The following is a 16,816-nucleotide window of genomic DNA, read 5'->3' on the forward strand; positions in this document are numbered from 1 at the left end:
GCTTTTGATAGGGTCTGGCACAAATCTTTGCTTTCTAAACTACCCTCCTACGGTTTCTATCCTTCTCTCTGTACCTTTATCTCCAGTTTCCTTTCTGACCGTTCTATTTCTGCCGTGGTAGACGGTCACTGTTCTTCCCATAAATCTATTAACAGTGGTTTCCCACAGGGTTCTGTCCTATCATCCACTCTTTTTCTGTTGTTCATTGATGATCTTCTTTCCAAAACGAACTGTCCTATCCATTCCTACGCCGATGATTCCACTCTGCATTATTCAACTTCTTTTAATAGAAGACCCACCCTTCAGGAACTTAACGACTCAAGGCTGGAGGCTGCAGAACGCTTAGCCTCAGACCTTACTATTATTTCCGATTGGGGCAAGAAGAACCTGGTGTCCTTCAACGCCTCAAAACACAGTTTCTCCACCTATCCACTCGACACAATCTTCCAAACAACTATCCCCTATTCTTTGACAACACCCAGCTATCACCTTCCTCAACACTAAACATCCTCGGTCTATCCTTAACTCAAAATCTCAACTGGAAACTTCATATCTCATCTCTTACTAAATCAGCTTCCTCGAGGCTGGGCGTTCTAGTGTATTTCTGTACCGTCTCCGCCAGTTCTTCTCCCCTGCACAGTTGCTGTCCATATACAGGGGCCTTGTCCGCCCTCGTATGGAGTATGCATCTCATGTGTGGGGGGGCTCCACTCACACAGCTCTTCTGGACAGAGTGGAGGCTAAGGCTCTTCGTCTCATCAGCTCTCCTCCTCATACTGATAGTCTTCTACCTCTTAAATTCCGCCGCAATGTTGCCTCTCTTTCTATCTTCTATCGATATTTCCACGCTGACTGCTCTTCTGAACTTGCTAACTGCATGCCTCCCTCCTCCCATCCCGCTGCACTCGACTTTCTACTCATGCTCATCCCTATACTGTCCAAACCCCTTATGTAAGAGTTAACCAGCATCTTCACTCTTTCATCCCTCACGCTGGTAAACTCTGGAACAATCTTCCTTCATCTGTATTTCCTCCTGCCTACGACTTGAACTCTTTCAAGAGGAGGGTATCAGGACACCTCTCCTCCCGAAACTGACCTATCTTTCGGCCACCTCTTTGGACTCTTTTTGGGAGCAGCGAGTAGCGGGCTTTTTTTGTTGATGTTTGCTTTTTTGTGCCCTTGAGCTGTCTCCTTTGCTGTAAAAAAAAAAAAAAAATAAAAAAAAAAATCTACCGCCGCATACCTATTGGCACCCAGAGCCAGCCTGCCTACTCTGTTCTGTACTACCTCCAGCTTATCTAGCTCTTTGACTGTCCACCTCATGCATTCTAGGCCATACATGAGGCCTGGCACTGCCATGCCCTTCCATATCCCCCTAACTACCTCATACCTGTCAGCTCTACATCTAGCCACGCTTCCTAGCCTTCCTACCCACTGATTTGGCCTAGAAATTCTATTCTGTTTGGTCCTATCAGTCCCATTCTCGTCGACTATGATTCCTAGGTACTTGTATGAGCTCGTACGGCCTATGTTCATCTCTCCTAGCGCCCAGGTCCTACGACTTGAACTCTTTCAAGAGGAGGGTATCAGGAAACCTCTCCTCCCAAAATTGACCTCTCTTTTTGGCCACTCCTTTGACTTCTATTCAGGAGCAGTAAGTAGCGGGCTTTCTCTTTAATATTTTTCTTTACGCCCTTGAACTGTCTCCTTTGCTGTAAGAAAAAAAAATCCTCCAATATTTTCCTGGTAGATTCCAAGTACACCTCCCCTAAGTCAACTGGCTGAGTCACCCCCCCTATCTCCTCCCAGAAGTGTTTGCCTTCCCTGTTTATTTCTTCTGCCCCTTTCACTACTCTGTTTCCCACTACTATTTCTTCTAAGTTGGCCTGTTCCCTATTTTCCTCCCCCCTCAAGAAGGCATACCAGTCTCTCCCTTCTCCCTGAGCTCCTCTACTGTCTCCCTCTCAGTCTCTGCCCTCGCCTTCCTGATGAGTCGCTTTACCTCCCTTTGCTTGTTCCTATACTGCTGCCGCGTGTTTTCATATTCTACTCTCCCTGCATCACCAGTCATTTCCTTCCTTAATCTCATGGTTTTCTTCTTCAGCTCCTTTCTCTCTTTCCTTGCCTTTTCGACATCTTCGTTCCACCACCTCTTTCCCTGTTTTCTACCCCTTCCTATCTCTAGTATTCTTAACCTCCTCTTGGCTGTCTCTTTTTTTATTTTTTTATTTTATTTTATTTATTTTTTACGTCGTGGCCTATTGCACCGGTAGGCTTCTTCCCGGTGGATCCTGATGGTCGGCCCAATGCAAATCCTGTCGTTCGTTTCATCCACACTACCATCCGCTCCCTGTTAGGTCTCTTCTAATGGCCTCCCAGTCACCCCCTCTCATGTTCCAGCGGCAGTCCTGTTTCCCCCCTCCTCCCTCTGGCCCTGGCTAACACAATTTAAGACCATCATATTGTGGTCACTCACTATATCTATGAGCCCCTCCTCGTCTATCCACATATCCCTAACCATCCTCCTAGCCTTCTCGTTTACAAGGATATAATCTATAGCTGACTCCCTTCCCCTTTCTGCCCAGGTTACCCTTCCCTCCGCTATGGTTAAATTTAATATTTCTGAGTCATACTCCTCCACAAACTCTAATAACAATGTCCCATTTCTGTTTATCTCCTCTCCTAGGATACCGATATGTCCATTCATGTCTCCCATGACAATTACTTGCTCCTGTCTATTTTCTGCTATTACCCTCCCTACCCTCTCATACTTCCTTTCGTTCTCTACCCTTGCACCCGTCCCTTCCACTGTCATGTAGCACACTACTGTGATTAGGTGCTCCATCCTAGCCTTGTCCCTGTACCCTATTCTCACTGCTAGAATATCCTCGCTTGCCTCGCTGTTACCCACATCTAGTTCCTCAAAAGTTAAGCCCGAGTTACGTTTTATAAATAAACCTACTCCCCCACCTTTCCTTGGGTTTTTACTCCTTCCCTTGGCTCTAAAATTGTAGTCCCCTGACCTGACTTCTAGTCTTTCCCTCAGCTGGGTCTCGGTGACCCCCACCACATGCAAGTCCCACTCCCTCAATTCCTTAGTCATGTCCTCTAACTTCCCTACTCCCCATCCCCTAACATTTAGGCATCCCAGATGCCTCCCATGCTCCCTTGCCTCCCTCCCCTTCTGTCCCTGCCCTACACCGCTATGGTTTTTGTTCCCCTTAGGCTTGCCCTTACCCCTACCTAGGTCTAGTTTACCTGCCGGAGACCCTCCACTGCACCCTCCAGCAAGTTGCTGAATCTGTCCACCATTTACCACGCAAGGGCATACTCATCACAGAACATGTCCTAAAAATATATACCTATATAGTGCACTGGCCATAGCTAACAAAAAGAACTACCCTAATCAGGTTTCAATGATGTATATTTACACAAGAAATGTCTCCCTACCACCGATATGCGTTGACAGGGATGATCATGGGGACAAGGCAGTCGTGGGATCAAGACACCAAGAGGGTGATCATGAATCCACATGAACAAAGGGTATACAAAAGACACTGGGAATTTCTCCTCTCTACCATGGATAGGTGTTCACTGAGTTGATCATGGGGTAAGACATTCTTGGGGTTAAGATACCAAGGTGATCATCATCCACACAACCAAAGGAATATTTACATACTCTAACAACACACAACAAGAGGGCATCAGCTCTCGTCAGTAGGGAACCTGGGTGGATGAGAGGTGGAGTCGGTGTCACTGTAACTCTGACAAGTAACATTAATATATTGTATTGAGATAACACACTAACGAGCTTTGTCCTTAGGAGCTAACTTCACTGCGACATCCATCTGGGGCTCCCTAAGGTGGCCTCGCAGAATGGCCTGACCGCGGTGCAAAATGTTTTATCATGTGATCGATTTCCCCCACGAGTGTTCTTTTTTCCTGGCATTGTTATATATTGTTGGTTTTGGAAGAGATTATTTTGCCTTATGAAAGAAAAGAATATCAAGAAATTCAAATAAATAGTAAATTTTACCTACTCTGAAGAAAAAAATTTATAGGGACGACAGTCGCCACAGGCTGCCTGCTGAGAGGCAACTAAACCACGGGCAATTATCACTTCAAATCCAACGGCACGAGAGAGTTGACAATTAGTTTATTTTATAGGTCTTGCTTAGATCTTTGACGCACACAAAGTGACGTGATTCTGAAAGATACTTTATTTTTGGCAATTTTTAAAAGCTTTTGACGCGATTCGAGTCAAAAGCTGGTGTAGACGATTCCGTTTGCCGCGAATCGTGTCGTGGTGCGTGAAAGGGTTAAACATTTGTTCCAGAATTCTTGGATGTGGCATTTAATTTCTTCCCTTCCGTTTATGTTTTCAAATAATAGTTCACTAAGAATATTCTCTGTATGGATGGCTAAATAAATCACATTTGTTTCTGGTTTCTTGATAAAAACTGCACTATAATAATAAATGTTGTGGGTCTTCTATTTCAGCCCTGCATTCCTTACAAGCTGTGTCACCATTATGGAAACTGTTTCTATCATTGAGGGCAACCATGTTGGCTCCACACCTGAAAAATGTCACTGATGACGGCTGGTTATCGCAACACTTGTCTTCCTGAATCTCTGTCTTACAAGTTCTGTACAGGGCAGCGCTACTTTTATTTAGAAGTTCTTCTCTCCAGTTCTTGGAGTCCCATTCCTTCACTATAGATTATATTTTTCTTTACTTAATATTTTCATATTTAATTTACTAGGACCTGCTTCTCTTGACGTTTGACATAATTCTTGCACCCACTTATCATTTTAAAATTTATTGCCATTTCCAGCAGCGAGCCTTCCTTGTTTAGCTAATAATTTATAAATGTCATTTTTTATTTTCCAGTTCTATCTTTCATGGCAGTACTTCCGCCCGTCGTTGAAGGTTAAGCCGTCATCTGCATAAAAAAGTGTGCCTGTATAAAAGTTCTCATCCCTGAACCCAATCTGTCTCGTTAAGTTTCAGTTATTGAATATGTAATCAGTTTGAACGGTGTCGTTGATACTGTCCATCCTTGCTTTATGCCGCTGGTTATTTCCACTTCTTCCTGAGCTTCATCTCCTCGTTTAATACTGGTTTTATCCTGTGAGTATACTTGGACAGTAATATCTGTAATTCCTGGATGTATATGAAAGTTCGTCATAGTTCCAATAAGTTTTTCTTTTAATAAAATCATATGCTTTGCTAAAATCTCTTGCTGTAACTATGAGTGGTTTTCTGCTTAAAGCTGCTCAGCACACAGTATTTCAGTACAAGTAGGTTATCTTCAGTTCTGCTTCCAGCTGTGAATCTTTTCATTCTTTCTTCTTCCTTTCCTCTATCTCTTGTTTTATTTCTTCTGTTATCCACAATGGTTCTCTCACCTTTTGGTCCTTCTCTGTGTTTATTTTCACGGCTCTTAACATGTTTTGCTCAATTGGCTTCTTCATTTCCTCTTCCATTACAGTGATGCTTGATGTGTTTATATCTGTGTCTGCATTCCCTCTGGAAACGTTTGTTTGGTGTCTTCGGCTAATTTGATAAATTCTTTAGTACCACGTGTTTAAATTTTGTCGTGTTTATATTAAGTTTAGTTCTTAAGGTTACAGTAATTAGGTTATGGTCGGATAGGTCCAAAATGTCTTTGTCACCATCAGTGCTGACACCCTTGACGGGGGCACTGCTGGCCACACAGTAGTCAATTACACTTTTTCTGCCTCTTGCTGTCCATGTATACGCTCCCTCACATTCTGTCATGGCATTTAGCATTGTTAAATCATAACTATTCATCCACTCCAAAATAATGTCACCATTTTTATCTAATGGTTGTTCTCCCAGAAAACCCACATGCCCATTCAGATCTCCCAACCTTATCAATTGTTTTGTTTTCTTCCACCGTCAACTCCTCTTCTGTAAGTTTCTTTACTGCTCTGTTTCTCTCGTCGTCATTTACCGACATACAGAATAATATTAGCTCCATGGTTTGTCCCAACATACCAGCAGTCACGTGCATGAAGTCCGGGTGTTTCACAGGTTTTTGTCTGTTTCCTTCATACAGAATCATTAATCCTCCCCCTTTTCTGTCATTTAGCTCCCCAAAACTGTCCACCTTGTTTAATCCTTGTGTCAATACATATTGATCAGACTTCTGTGACACACACTATATCCAAATCATTTTCTATTATATTCTCCACCTCTACTAATTTAGATTTACTAATCCCTTGTATATTAATCAGCTGTATATTGTATTTACTAATTATGTTTTCTCTTTTTGATTAAATGTGCCATTTGTGTTTTCCTCTTTTCCCTATTCAAGCTGCACACTGCTTTCCTCCCATGAGTTTGCCGTCCCTGATGTGCCATTTGTGTTTTCCTCTTTTCCCTATTCAAGCTGCACACTGCTTTCCTGTCATGAGTTTGCCATCCCTGATGTGCCATTTGTGTTTTCCCTTTTCCCTATTCAAGCTGCACACTGCTTTCCTCTCATGAGTTTGCTGTCCCTGATGTGCCATTTGTGTTTTCCTCTTTCCTATTCAAGCTGCACACTGCTTTCCTCTCATGAGTTTGCCGTCCCTGATGTGCCATTTGTGTTTTCCTTTTCCTATTCAAGCTGCACACTGCTTTCCTCCCATGAGTTTGCCGTCCCTGATGTGCCATTTGTTTTCCTCTTTTCCTATTCAAGCTGCACACTGCTTTCCTCCCATGAGTTTGCCGTCCCTGATGTGCCATTTGTGTTTTCCTCTTTCCCTATTCAAGCTACACACTGCTTTCCTGTCATGAGTTTGCCGTCCCTGATGTGCCATTTGTGTTTTCCTCTTTTCCATATTCAAGCTGCACACTGCTTTCCTCTCATGAGTTTGCCGTCCCTGATGTGCCATGTGTGTTATCCTCTTTCCCTATTCAAGCTGCACACTGCTTTCCTCTCATGGGTTTGCCGTCCCTGATGTGCCATTTGTGTTTTCCTCTTTCCTATTCAAGCTGCACACTGCTTTCCTCCCATGAGTTTGCTGTCCCTGATGTGCCATTTGTGTTTTCCTCTTTTCCCTATTCAAGCTGCACACTGCTTTCCTCCCATGAGTTTGCCGTCCCTGATGTGCCATTTGTGTTTTCCTCTTTTCCCTATTCAAGCTGCACACTGCTTTCCTCTCATGAGTTTGCCGTCCCTGATGTGCCATTTGTGTTTTCCTCTTTTCCCTATTCAAGCTGCACACTGCTTTCCTCTCATGAGTTTGCCGTCCCTGATGTGCCAGCCCAGCTCTCCACTATTTCTCTTTTCAAGTAACTTTTCATACAAAATCTTAGGTTCCCTCCTTTCTTTCTGAGTCATGTCCTTCACCACTGCTACTTTCTTGGTCCATTCTTTTCTTGTGTGTTTGAGATTTCTTGCATTCTTTAACACTTTCCATTTCACGTCCTCATCTTCCATCACCAGCAGGGTCGGCCTGTTGGCGGCCCTGTCTCTCTGCCCAGCCTGATCACCTGTTTAATTAATGGTTTCTTCCACCTTCATTTCCTCAAATGCCTCACAACACTTTCTCTCATCCACTTCTTTATTTGCTTGATCTGTTTCTCCCTCACTTTCTTCCAAATTGTATATTGTTAAATTATTCCTCCTTTTTCTTTCTCTAGTCTGTCAGGCCATCAAGCCCCTCAACACCACCACCACCACCACCACCACCACCAGCGTCATGGAGGCTGCAGGGAGGGGCAGCAGGATGGCAGGAGGGAGACAGGTGGTGAAGAACATGAACACTGGCGGCAGCCCTGAGGAGTGTCCAGTGTGCCTGACAGGCTATGATGGCACCGTGCAGCGGCCGCGCAACCTGCCCTGTGGCCACACTGTCTGCACACTGTGCATAGACCAGCTGGAGGAGCAGGGCCGTGTTGCCTGCCCAGAGTGCCGCGTCAACCATGCTTTGCCCGAGGGAGGACAGTTCCCTGTCAGCTATGCTGTTGAGGCCTTTGTGATGAGAGACGCTGAGGTGGCAGCAGCAGCAGCAGCCTTGCCGCCACCCAGTGCCGGGGAAGGAGCAGCAGCAGCAGCAGCAGCCTCGCCGCCACCCAGCACCGGGGAAGCAGCAGCCTCGCCACCACCCAGTGCCGGGGAAGGAGCACCATCAGGGGTGGCTGGCAAGAAGGAGGCGGCGGGTCTCTCCAAGAAAATGCGTTCCTTCCTGCAGGAACAGGAGGCCACAGTTGTGGCCGCCATCACCGCCTGCCGGGAGGCTCAGTCGCAGCTGGACCAGTACCAGACGACCCTGGCAGGCTGGGGCAAGCGGCAGCAGCAGCTGGAGGACAGGCTCGTGGGACTGGTGGACCAGAGCAGGAGTGCCAGGGAGCTCCTGCAGCAGGAAGAGTCCCGTGTGGCGGCCAAGGAGGAGGAGCTGAAGAAGGAGGAGCAGGGGCTGCAGGCCGTGCTGGAGACGTTGCGCACCCTTGCAACAGAACAAGAAGTGGGCGCGGCGGTGACTGAAATGGTTCGTTGCACTGGCGAGGCAGAGCAGGCGGTGGAGGAGTGCCGAGAAGGTTTTCCTGATGCCAGCACCGTCACCACCGCCAGGAAGGTGAACGTGGCATCTAGTGCAGCCCTGGAGGCTGTCCAGGCAGCTCTGGAAACACTTGCTACAGAGGAGCCCAGGCCCCAGGCAGACCCAGACTCCACCGTCATGGACAGACTGCACCTCATCTGGACAGGGAGCTTGACGGCCGAGGACCTCCGCAGCCTGACGCAGCCCGCCAGGCGCCTGCTGGAGGCTGGCCGGGTGCTTGCTGTCCACCAGGCGGAAGGTCAGCGCCGACACGCAAGAATAAGCCTTGAAGCCGGCCAGCTGTGCCTCCACGCCCTGAAGGACCATCCCCCGCCACTGGGCGCGGCAACCCTGCAGGTGAGCGAGGTTGTGCCGCCCTCCCCCCCCTGCACGGTGTTCCTGGACCTGTCCTGGCCGGGCAGCGCGCCGCGGCGGGTACAAATCCGTCTGAGCCCCGACACCCCTCGGGGCAGACAGTTGTTACTGTTGTGCACGGGGCAGCGCGGCCCCTCCTACGTTGGCACCAGGTTGCATGGAGTAGAGAGCAAGGCGGAGGCGGGAGAGTATGTGAAGGGCGGGGACTATGAGAGTAACAATGGTGGAGGGTCATCCGTCCTGCTGCCTGGCCTTGATGAGGGTGAGTACCGAAAGTCAGGCCGGGCGGGGGATGTGTTTGGGCTGGTGTGGACTGACCGTACCCGGGGTGAGTGTGGTAACTTTGGCATCCACACCAGAGACTGTAAGGATGGTGGTGAGGCATCTCATGTCTTCGGTGAGGTGGTGGACGGACTGCACGTGGTGGCCGAGGCAGCCCAACACAGGGACATTAAGGAGGTGACTGTGGCGGACTGTGGCGTGGTGCTGTGAGGGTAATGACCACCACCACCACCACAGCAAGGTTATGGAGGTGACTGTGGCGGACTGTGGCGTGGTGCTGTGAGGGTAATGACCACCACCACCACCACAGCAAGGTTATGGAGGTGACTGTGGCGGACTGTGGCGTGGTGCTGTGAGGGTAATGGCCACCACCACCACCACCACCACCACCACAGCAAGGTTATGGAGGTGACTGTGGTGTGGTGTTGTGAGGGTAATGGCCACCACCACCACCACCACCACAGCAAGGTTATGGAGGTGACTGTGGTGTGGTGTTGTGAGGGTAATGGCCACCACCACCACCACCACCACCACCACAGCAAGGTTATGGAGGTGAGTGTGGCGTGGTGTTGTGAGGGTAATGGCCACCACCACCACCACCACCACCACAGCAAGGTTATGGAGGTGACTGTGGTGTGGTGTTGTGAGGGTAATGGCCACCACCACCACCACCACCACAGCAAGGTTATGGAGGTGACTGTGGTGTGGTGTTGTGAGGGTAATGTCCACCACCACCACCACAGCAAGGTTATGGAGGTGACTGTGGTGTGGTGTTGTGAGGGTAATGGCCACCACCACCACCACCACCACAGCAAGGTTATGGAGGTGACTGTGGTGTGGTGTTGTGAGGGTAATGGCCACCACCACCACCACAGCAAGGTTATGGAGGTGACTGTGGTGGTTCTTTATTTTTTGTAACATCCAGGGTGATGATTTGTGCATTACATAAACACTTGATAATATAATCTCTTATTTCCTGCTGCATTCCTGTAACATCCAGGGTGATATTTTGTGCATTACATAAACACTTGATAATATAATCTCTTATTTCTTGCTGCATTCCTGTAACATCCAGGGTGATATTTTGTGCATTACATAAACACTTGATAATATAATCTCTTATTTCTTGCTGCATTCCTGTAACATCCAGGGTGATATTTTGTGCATTACATAAACACTTGATAATATAATCTCTTATTTCTTGCTGCATTCCTGTAACATCCAGGGTGATGATTTGTGCATTACATAAACACTTGATAATATAATCTCTTATTTCTTGCTGCATTCCTGTAACATCCAGGGTGATATTTTGTGCATTACATAAACACTTGATAATATAATCTCTTATTTCTTGCTGCATTCCTGTAACATCCAGGGTGATATTTTGTGCATTACATAAACACTCGATATATAATGTTTCAATTTCTCGCTGCATTTTTGTAACATCCGTATTATGTGCATTACATGAACACTTGATATAATCTCTTATTTTTCACTGCATTCTTGTAACATCCGGGGCGATACTCTGCGTGATGTTTTGTGCATTACATAAATACTGGATGTAATGTGATAGTTTCTTGGGGCATCCTTGTAACATGTTTTGTGCATTACATAAATACTGGATGTAATGTGATAGTTTCTTGGGACATCCTTGTAACATGTTTTGTGCATTACATAAATACTGGATGTAATGTGTTAGTTTCTTGGGGCATCCTTGTAACATGTTTTGTGCATTACATAAATACTGGATGTAATGTGATAGTTTCTTGGGGCATCCTTGTAACATGTTTTGTGCATTGCATAAATACTGGATGTAATGTGTTAGTTTCTTGGGGCATCCTTGTAACATGTTTTGTGCATTACATAAATACTGGATGTAATGTGATAGTTTCTTGGGGCATCCTTGTAACATGTTTTGTGCATTACATAAATACTGGATGTAATGTGATAGTTTCTTGGGACATCCTTGTAACATGTTTTGTGCATTGCATAAATACTGGATGTAATGTGATAGTTTCTTGGGGCATCCTTGTAACATGTTTTGTGCATTACATAAATACTGGATGTAATGTGATAGTTTCTTGGGGCATCCTTGTAACATGTTTTGTGCATTACATAAATACTGGATGTAATGTGATAGTTTCTTGGGGCATCCTTGTAACATGTTTTGTGCATTACATAAATACTGGATGTAATGTGTTAGTTTCTTGGGGCATCCTTGTAACATGTTTTGTGCATTACATAAATATACTTGATACAAAGTCTTGCCGTGTCCTTGCTCAGTACAACACGGACTGCAGCGTTTCTGGCACCTCACGGCCAACACCTGGTCACCTGCTGCGGCCAACACCTGCACCACCGCCCTGCTGTTTGCTTGTTCCCGTTGTTTCCGTGGTTCTTGTGCTTTGTCTTCATACTGTGTGAGTTCTAAGCAACGTTCTTGTGATGTAATACACTCCAGACTAGACTCTAGACCCCCCAAAATCTGCCAAAATTATAGGCCTGGTGTGTGTGTGTGTGTGTGTGTGTGTGTGTGTGTGTGTGTGTGTGTGTGTGTGTGTGTGTGTGTGTGTGTGTGTGTGTGTGTGTGTGTGTGTGTGTGTAATTACCCAACACTGATTCCTCTCCCCTCCCCCAGGATGTCCCCGGCCTCCCTTGGTTCCCCTGGGCTGGGTGTACGTGTGTCCCGGGACCCTGACAACTGGGACTCCAAGCGCTACGCCTGATGGGGTGCGCCACCCCGCCATCACCCTGGACCCCGCCACGGGGTGCCTTACCATGGGGGCCACCACGCAGGAGGGGAGGTGAGGCGGGGGGAAGGGGGGTTGAGGCAAGAGGAAAGGAAAGGGACATGTAGGAGGAAAAGGAAGGATAGATAGGAGGGAAAGGACGAAGGAGATTGGAGAGAAGGAAAGGGAAGGGAAGGGAGAGACAGGAGGGAAAGGAAGAAGGAGATTGGAGAGAAGGAAAGGGAAGGGAAGGGAGAGACAGGAGGGAAAGGAAGAAGGAGATTGGAGAGAAGGAAAGGGAAGGGAAGGGAGAGACAGGAGGGAAAGGAAGGAGATTGGAGAGAAGGAAAGGGAAGGGAGAAGGGGAGGGAAAGGAAGAAGGAGATTGGAGAGAAGGAAAGGGAAGGGAAGGGAGAGACAGGAGGGAAAGGAAGAAGGAGATTGGAGAGAAGGAAAGGGAAGGGAAGGGAGAGACAGAAGGGAAAGGAAGGGATAGACAGGGATGAGTCAGGGTCAGGGAGGGAGGTAAGGAGGAGGGAAGGGAAGGGATGGACAGGAGGGAAAGGAAGGGAGAAACAGGAGGGAAAGGAAGAAGTAGATTGGAGGGAAGGGAAGGGAGAGGCAGGGAGGGGGAGGGGGAGGGGGAGGAAGAAAAGGAGAGTGTCAAGTAATACGTAGTGAGTCTGCCTGGCTTGGGAACATAGGAGGGAGAGTGACGCTTTAAATCTTTCCCAGGTATGAGCATAAGGGAGGTTAAGGAAGGCGGTGATGGGGGAGGGAGAAGGGAAGGGAGATAGTAAAGTGGCTAGGGAGTGGCACACAGAGGAGGGAGAGAGAGTGAACCTTTCAAACTTTCCCGGGCATGAATATAAGGGAGGAGATGATGGTGGAGAGAGAAGGGAAGGAACATTGTAGAGCAACAGTGAATATGCTGAGGCAGGGAATGGCACACAGAGGAGGGGGAGAGTGACCCTTTGTCCTTGTTACAGGTGTGAGTTTTTTACAGTAAAGGAAGGAAGTGACGAGGCGCAGGGCCAGGCCGGGGTGGTGGCGGGTGGAGGGGCGGGCCGTGGGTGCCTGGGTGCCACGCTGGTGGCGCCAGGTGGTGTGGGGGTGGGGGCGGAGAGGGGGAGAGGGAGTGAAGGGAAAGATGCAAAAGGTTGGTGAGAATATGTGAAAAGGCAGTGGCTGAAAAGGAAGAGGAAAGGAGAATGAATAAGGAAGAGGATAGGAAAGGAGATTTACATTTACATAGATTTACATAGAAAATCAGACCACACAGACCCCATGGTCCAGACTTGGTGGTCTGTCCTTAAACCTAAGTGATTTTACATTAATCAGAAGACTCCAAAACGTTGCATTTCTACTCTAGTTGATATTAAGTTGAAGGAAGTGACGGTCGAGCTTATTTTTGAAGGAGTCAATCGTGTTACACTGGACCACTGATGATGGGAGCTTATTCCATTCTCGCACTACAACGTTGGTGAAGAAAAATTTGGTGCAGTCTGAATTTACTTGTCTACATCTGAGTTTTACGCCATTGTTCCTCGTGCGCAAAGTGTCATCGATCACAAACAATGTTGATCTGTCTACATTCGTGAAACCATTAAGTATTTTAAAACATTCGATCAGTTTTCCTCGGAGGCGACGTTTCTCAAGAGAGAACATGTTAAGGGTAGAAAGCCTTTCTTCGTAGGATTTGTTGTGCAAGGAAGGGATAATTTTCGTTGCCCGACGCTGAACACCTTCTAATTTAGCAATATCCTTTGCATGGTGGGGAGACCAAAACTGTACCGCATATTCCAAGTGGGGTCTGACTAAACTGTTGTAGAGCGAGTATTACATCTTTATTCTTAAATAAAAGTTTCTTTTAATGAAGCCCAACATTCTGTTCGCTTTATTTGCTGCATCGATGCATTGCTGTGAGAATTTGAGGTTTGACGCGATTTTGACCCCAAGTCCTTGACGATTGAACGCTTTTGAGTTTAACGCCGCGCATTTCGTAATCAAACTTTTTATTCCTCGTTCCAACTTGAAGGACCTGGCACTTGTCTACGTTAAAGGGCATCTCCCATCTATCCGACCAAGCTGAAATTTTGTGCAAATCCTCTTGGAGGCTTTGCCTGTCTTCGCCAGTGAGAACAGAGTTACCAATCTTTGTGTCGTCTGCAAATTTACTAATGCGGTTATTGAGTCCAACATCCACGTCGTTGATGTAAATAATGAAGAGCACTGGGCCAAGAACCGAGCCCTGAGGGACGCCACTAGTGACAGGCGCCCACTCTGAGTTAAATCCGTCAATCACTACTCTTTGTTGTCTGTTGCTCAACCAATTCGCGATCCATTGGTTTACCTGACCGTCAATACCTATTTGTTTTAATTTGTAAAGTAATTTATGATGCGGGACTTTATCAAAATATAACATGAAAACACGTTAGACTACGTCCAGTGAATTCGTTACGTCATAAACATTGATGAGGTCGTTATAAAAGGTTAATAGATTTGATAGGCAGGATCTTTTGTTTCGAAGCCATGTTGTGAGTCCCCAATTAATGAGTGGCTTTCAAGGTAACTCACAATTTTGTCTCTAATTATGCCCTCAAGTAGCTTACCTACAACCGAAGTTAGACTAATGGGCCTGTAATTACCTGGTACTTTTTTGTCTCCTTTCTTAAAAATCGGTGTCACGTTAGCCTTTTTCCAATCTGAAGGGACAATGCCTTGTCGCAAGGACATATTGAATACGGTTGTGAGGGAGGAGTATTTCGCTCTTTGTTTCTTTCAGCAGAGTTGGATATACTTTATCAGGTCCAGGACTTTTATTTGTTTTAAGTGATTTGAGGGCTTTAAGGACTTCATCGGGTTTTATTTCAAAGTTAGACAATGCATGCTCGGGATTTACATTAGTACTGGTGTTGGTGGTGGTGGTGGGAGGACTGTTATTATTAAACACCGAGGAAAAGTAATTATTTAATAGGTTTGCAACGTGTTGGCTGTCAGTCACTAGTGCACCGTCGCTGTTTATTAAAGGTCCAATTCCACTTCTGATCGCCTTTCTGTTGTTTATGTAACTGAAGAAGGATTTCGGATTATTTTTACAGTTGGCTGCAATATTTTCTTCATATCTACGCTTTGCCTGATGCACTAATCTTTTTACTCGTCGCCTTGCATCATTGTAAAGTCTAATGTTTTCGGGCGTTTTGGTCTTTCTTTAACCTGTAAGACAATTTTCTCTCCTTGACTGAGTGTTTAATTTCGCTATTAAACCAAGGTGGACTTTATTAGTGTTAATTCGCTTCTCGCACAAGGGACAAATGTGTCCTGCTGAGTGAGTAAGTGATTTTTAAAGTTTAGCCAGGCGTCCTCTGCATTGCCGTCATCTGATAGTTGCATATCTATTAGTTTTCGTCGGATTTCTAGTTGGCTCTTTGAAATTGGGCACCTTAACTTTATTTTCAGTCACCGATGTTTGAGCTCTAATGTCAACGCGCACTAGTTTATGATCGCAGGAACCGAGGTGTTCTCCTACCGTGACATTACTGACTAGGTTATCTTGGGTCGCTATAACAAGGTCAAGTATGTTATTTTGTCGAGTTGGTTCAGAAACCATTTGGCTTAGATACTTTTCCTCTAGAAATTCGATCATTCTATGGGACTCACCTTCTGTACCCGACAGTGTCGCCCAGTCGATATGGGGGAGGTTAAAGTCTCCTAGTATCAGTGAGTCGCTGTTATTAAGTGACTGCCTTAAGACGCTGTACATTTCAAGATCGCCATCAAGTGATTGCCCCGGAGGCCTGTAAGTGACAGATATATTTAAATTGACTTTTGCAATGTTTACTCGCACGCACAAATGTTCAACGTTACTGTTTCTTGGTGTTTTGTCAGTAGGTTGCAAGTAGCTTTTGACAAAAGGGCGACACCACCCCTCTACGGTTTACACGATCATTGTTGAAGAATCTGTAGCCATCTATGTTATATTCGGAACTTAAATCAATATTAGTGGTGTCGATAAATGTTTCGGTTATAGCAATTACGTCAAAGTTTTCTGTCAGAGCAAGACATCGCAGTTCATCAAATTTGTTTCTTAGGGCTACGCGCATTGAAACTAAGGACTCTTAGGTTATCTTGAAGCTTGGTAATAGAGGTACTGGAGGGTTCAATGTTACGAGTCTGTTGCGGTGTGAGGTGTCTATTTACACGGGCGGGATGGAAGGACGTGGCTGAGAGTCGTGTTTTGTTGTTCGGGCGTTACGTACGGCGTTGTTGAGGAGCCTTCCAAATCTGGCTGCCCCGATGGGGGACAGGTGTATGCCGTCCCTTTGGAAAAGTCTACTCTGGCCGTAGAAATTGTTCCAGGCGTTAAAGAATTCGACGTCAAGCTCTCCGCAGAGAGTCTGCAGGCGGTTGTTGAGGCTGAAGGCCTTACTGTAGAAGTCGCCCTCATCCCATGTCCGTGGTAGAATTCCTGAAATCAAAATATTAGTGGATTTAGTCTTATACTGCTGGATGAGCCTACGGTACTTGTCCAGCAGTTCCTCAGACCGGTCGTGGTGACGTCGTTTGTACCTGTGTGGAGAACAAAGAGTGAGTCATTAGAGGCCTCAGCGGAGACCTCGTCCAGGGCAGCTGTGATGTCGTCAACACCAGCTCCAGGATAACAGTAGTTACGCCACGACGGGGACTCTGCCACAGAATTCAACCACCTGATGGCGAATCATAGAGTCACCGACCAAGAAGGTGCTCTGTTCTCGTCCTCCTCCTCCAGTATGGCAAATCTGTTGTAGCAATGAGTAGGATAAATGGCTCTAGGGGCGGGTCTGGCTCCTCCTCTCACGGGGGTGAAGCATTCAGCGTCAGCTCTACCGGTTCCCTGT

At 46.5% G+C, this 16,816-nt stretch overlaps 2 protein-coding genes across 25 annotated transcripts in view; both read left to right on the forward strand.

Moving 5' to 3' along the window:
- Positions 1 to 16,816, forward strand: part of LOC127009799 (uncharacterized) — a 109,125-nt gene that overhangs the window by 15,721 nt on the left and 76,588 nt on the right. For 4 of the 24 annotated variants that reach the window (XR_007762362.1, XR_007762364.1, XR_007762356.1 and 1 more), the window contains exons 2-3: positions 7,655 to 9,387; positions 9,534 to 9,894. Coding sequence is in view for 1 of the 24 variants with exons in the window: in XM_050883154.1 (XP_050739111.1) it covers positions 7,714 to 9,420 (1,707 nt within the window). In the remaining 23 variants the exon portion in view is untranslated. The other 20 variants (XR_007762359.1, XR_007762360.1, XR_007762355.1 and 17 more) reach the window with 16 other exon arrangements.
- LOC127009804 (uncharacterized) overlaps positions 5,114 to 16,816 on the forward strand; it is a 165,967-nt gene continuing 154,264 nt past the window's right edge. Inside the window, exon 1 of the mRNA XM_050883165.1 lies at positions 5,114 to 5,131. The gene's annotated coding sequence lies outside the window, so the exon portion shown is untranslated. The remainder of the gene's footprint in view (positions 5,132 to 16,816) is intronic.

Source organism: Eriocheir sinensis, chromosome 42 (genome assembly GCF_024679095.1).
Source record: "Eriocheir sinensis breed Jianghai 21 chromosome 42, ASM2467909v1, whole genome shotgun sequence".
In the NCBI taxonomy this organism is placed as follows: domain Eukaryota; kingdom Metazoa; phylum Arthropoda; class Malacostraca; order Decapoda; family Varunidae; genus Eriocheir; species Eriocheir sinensis.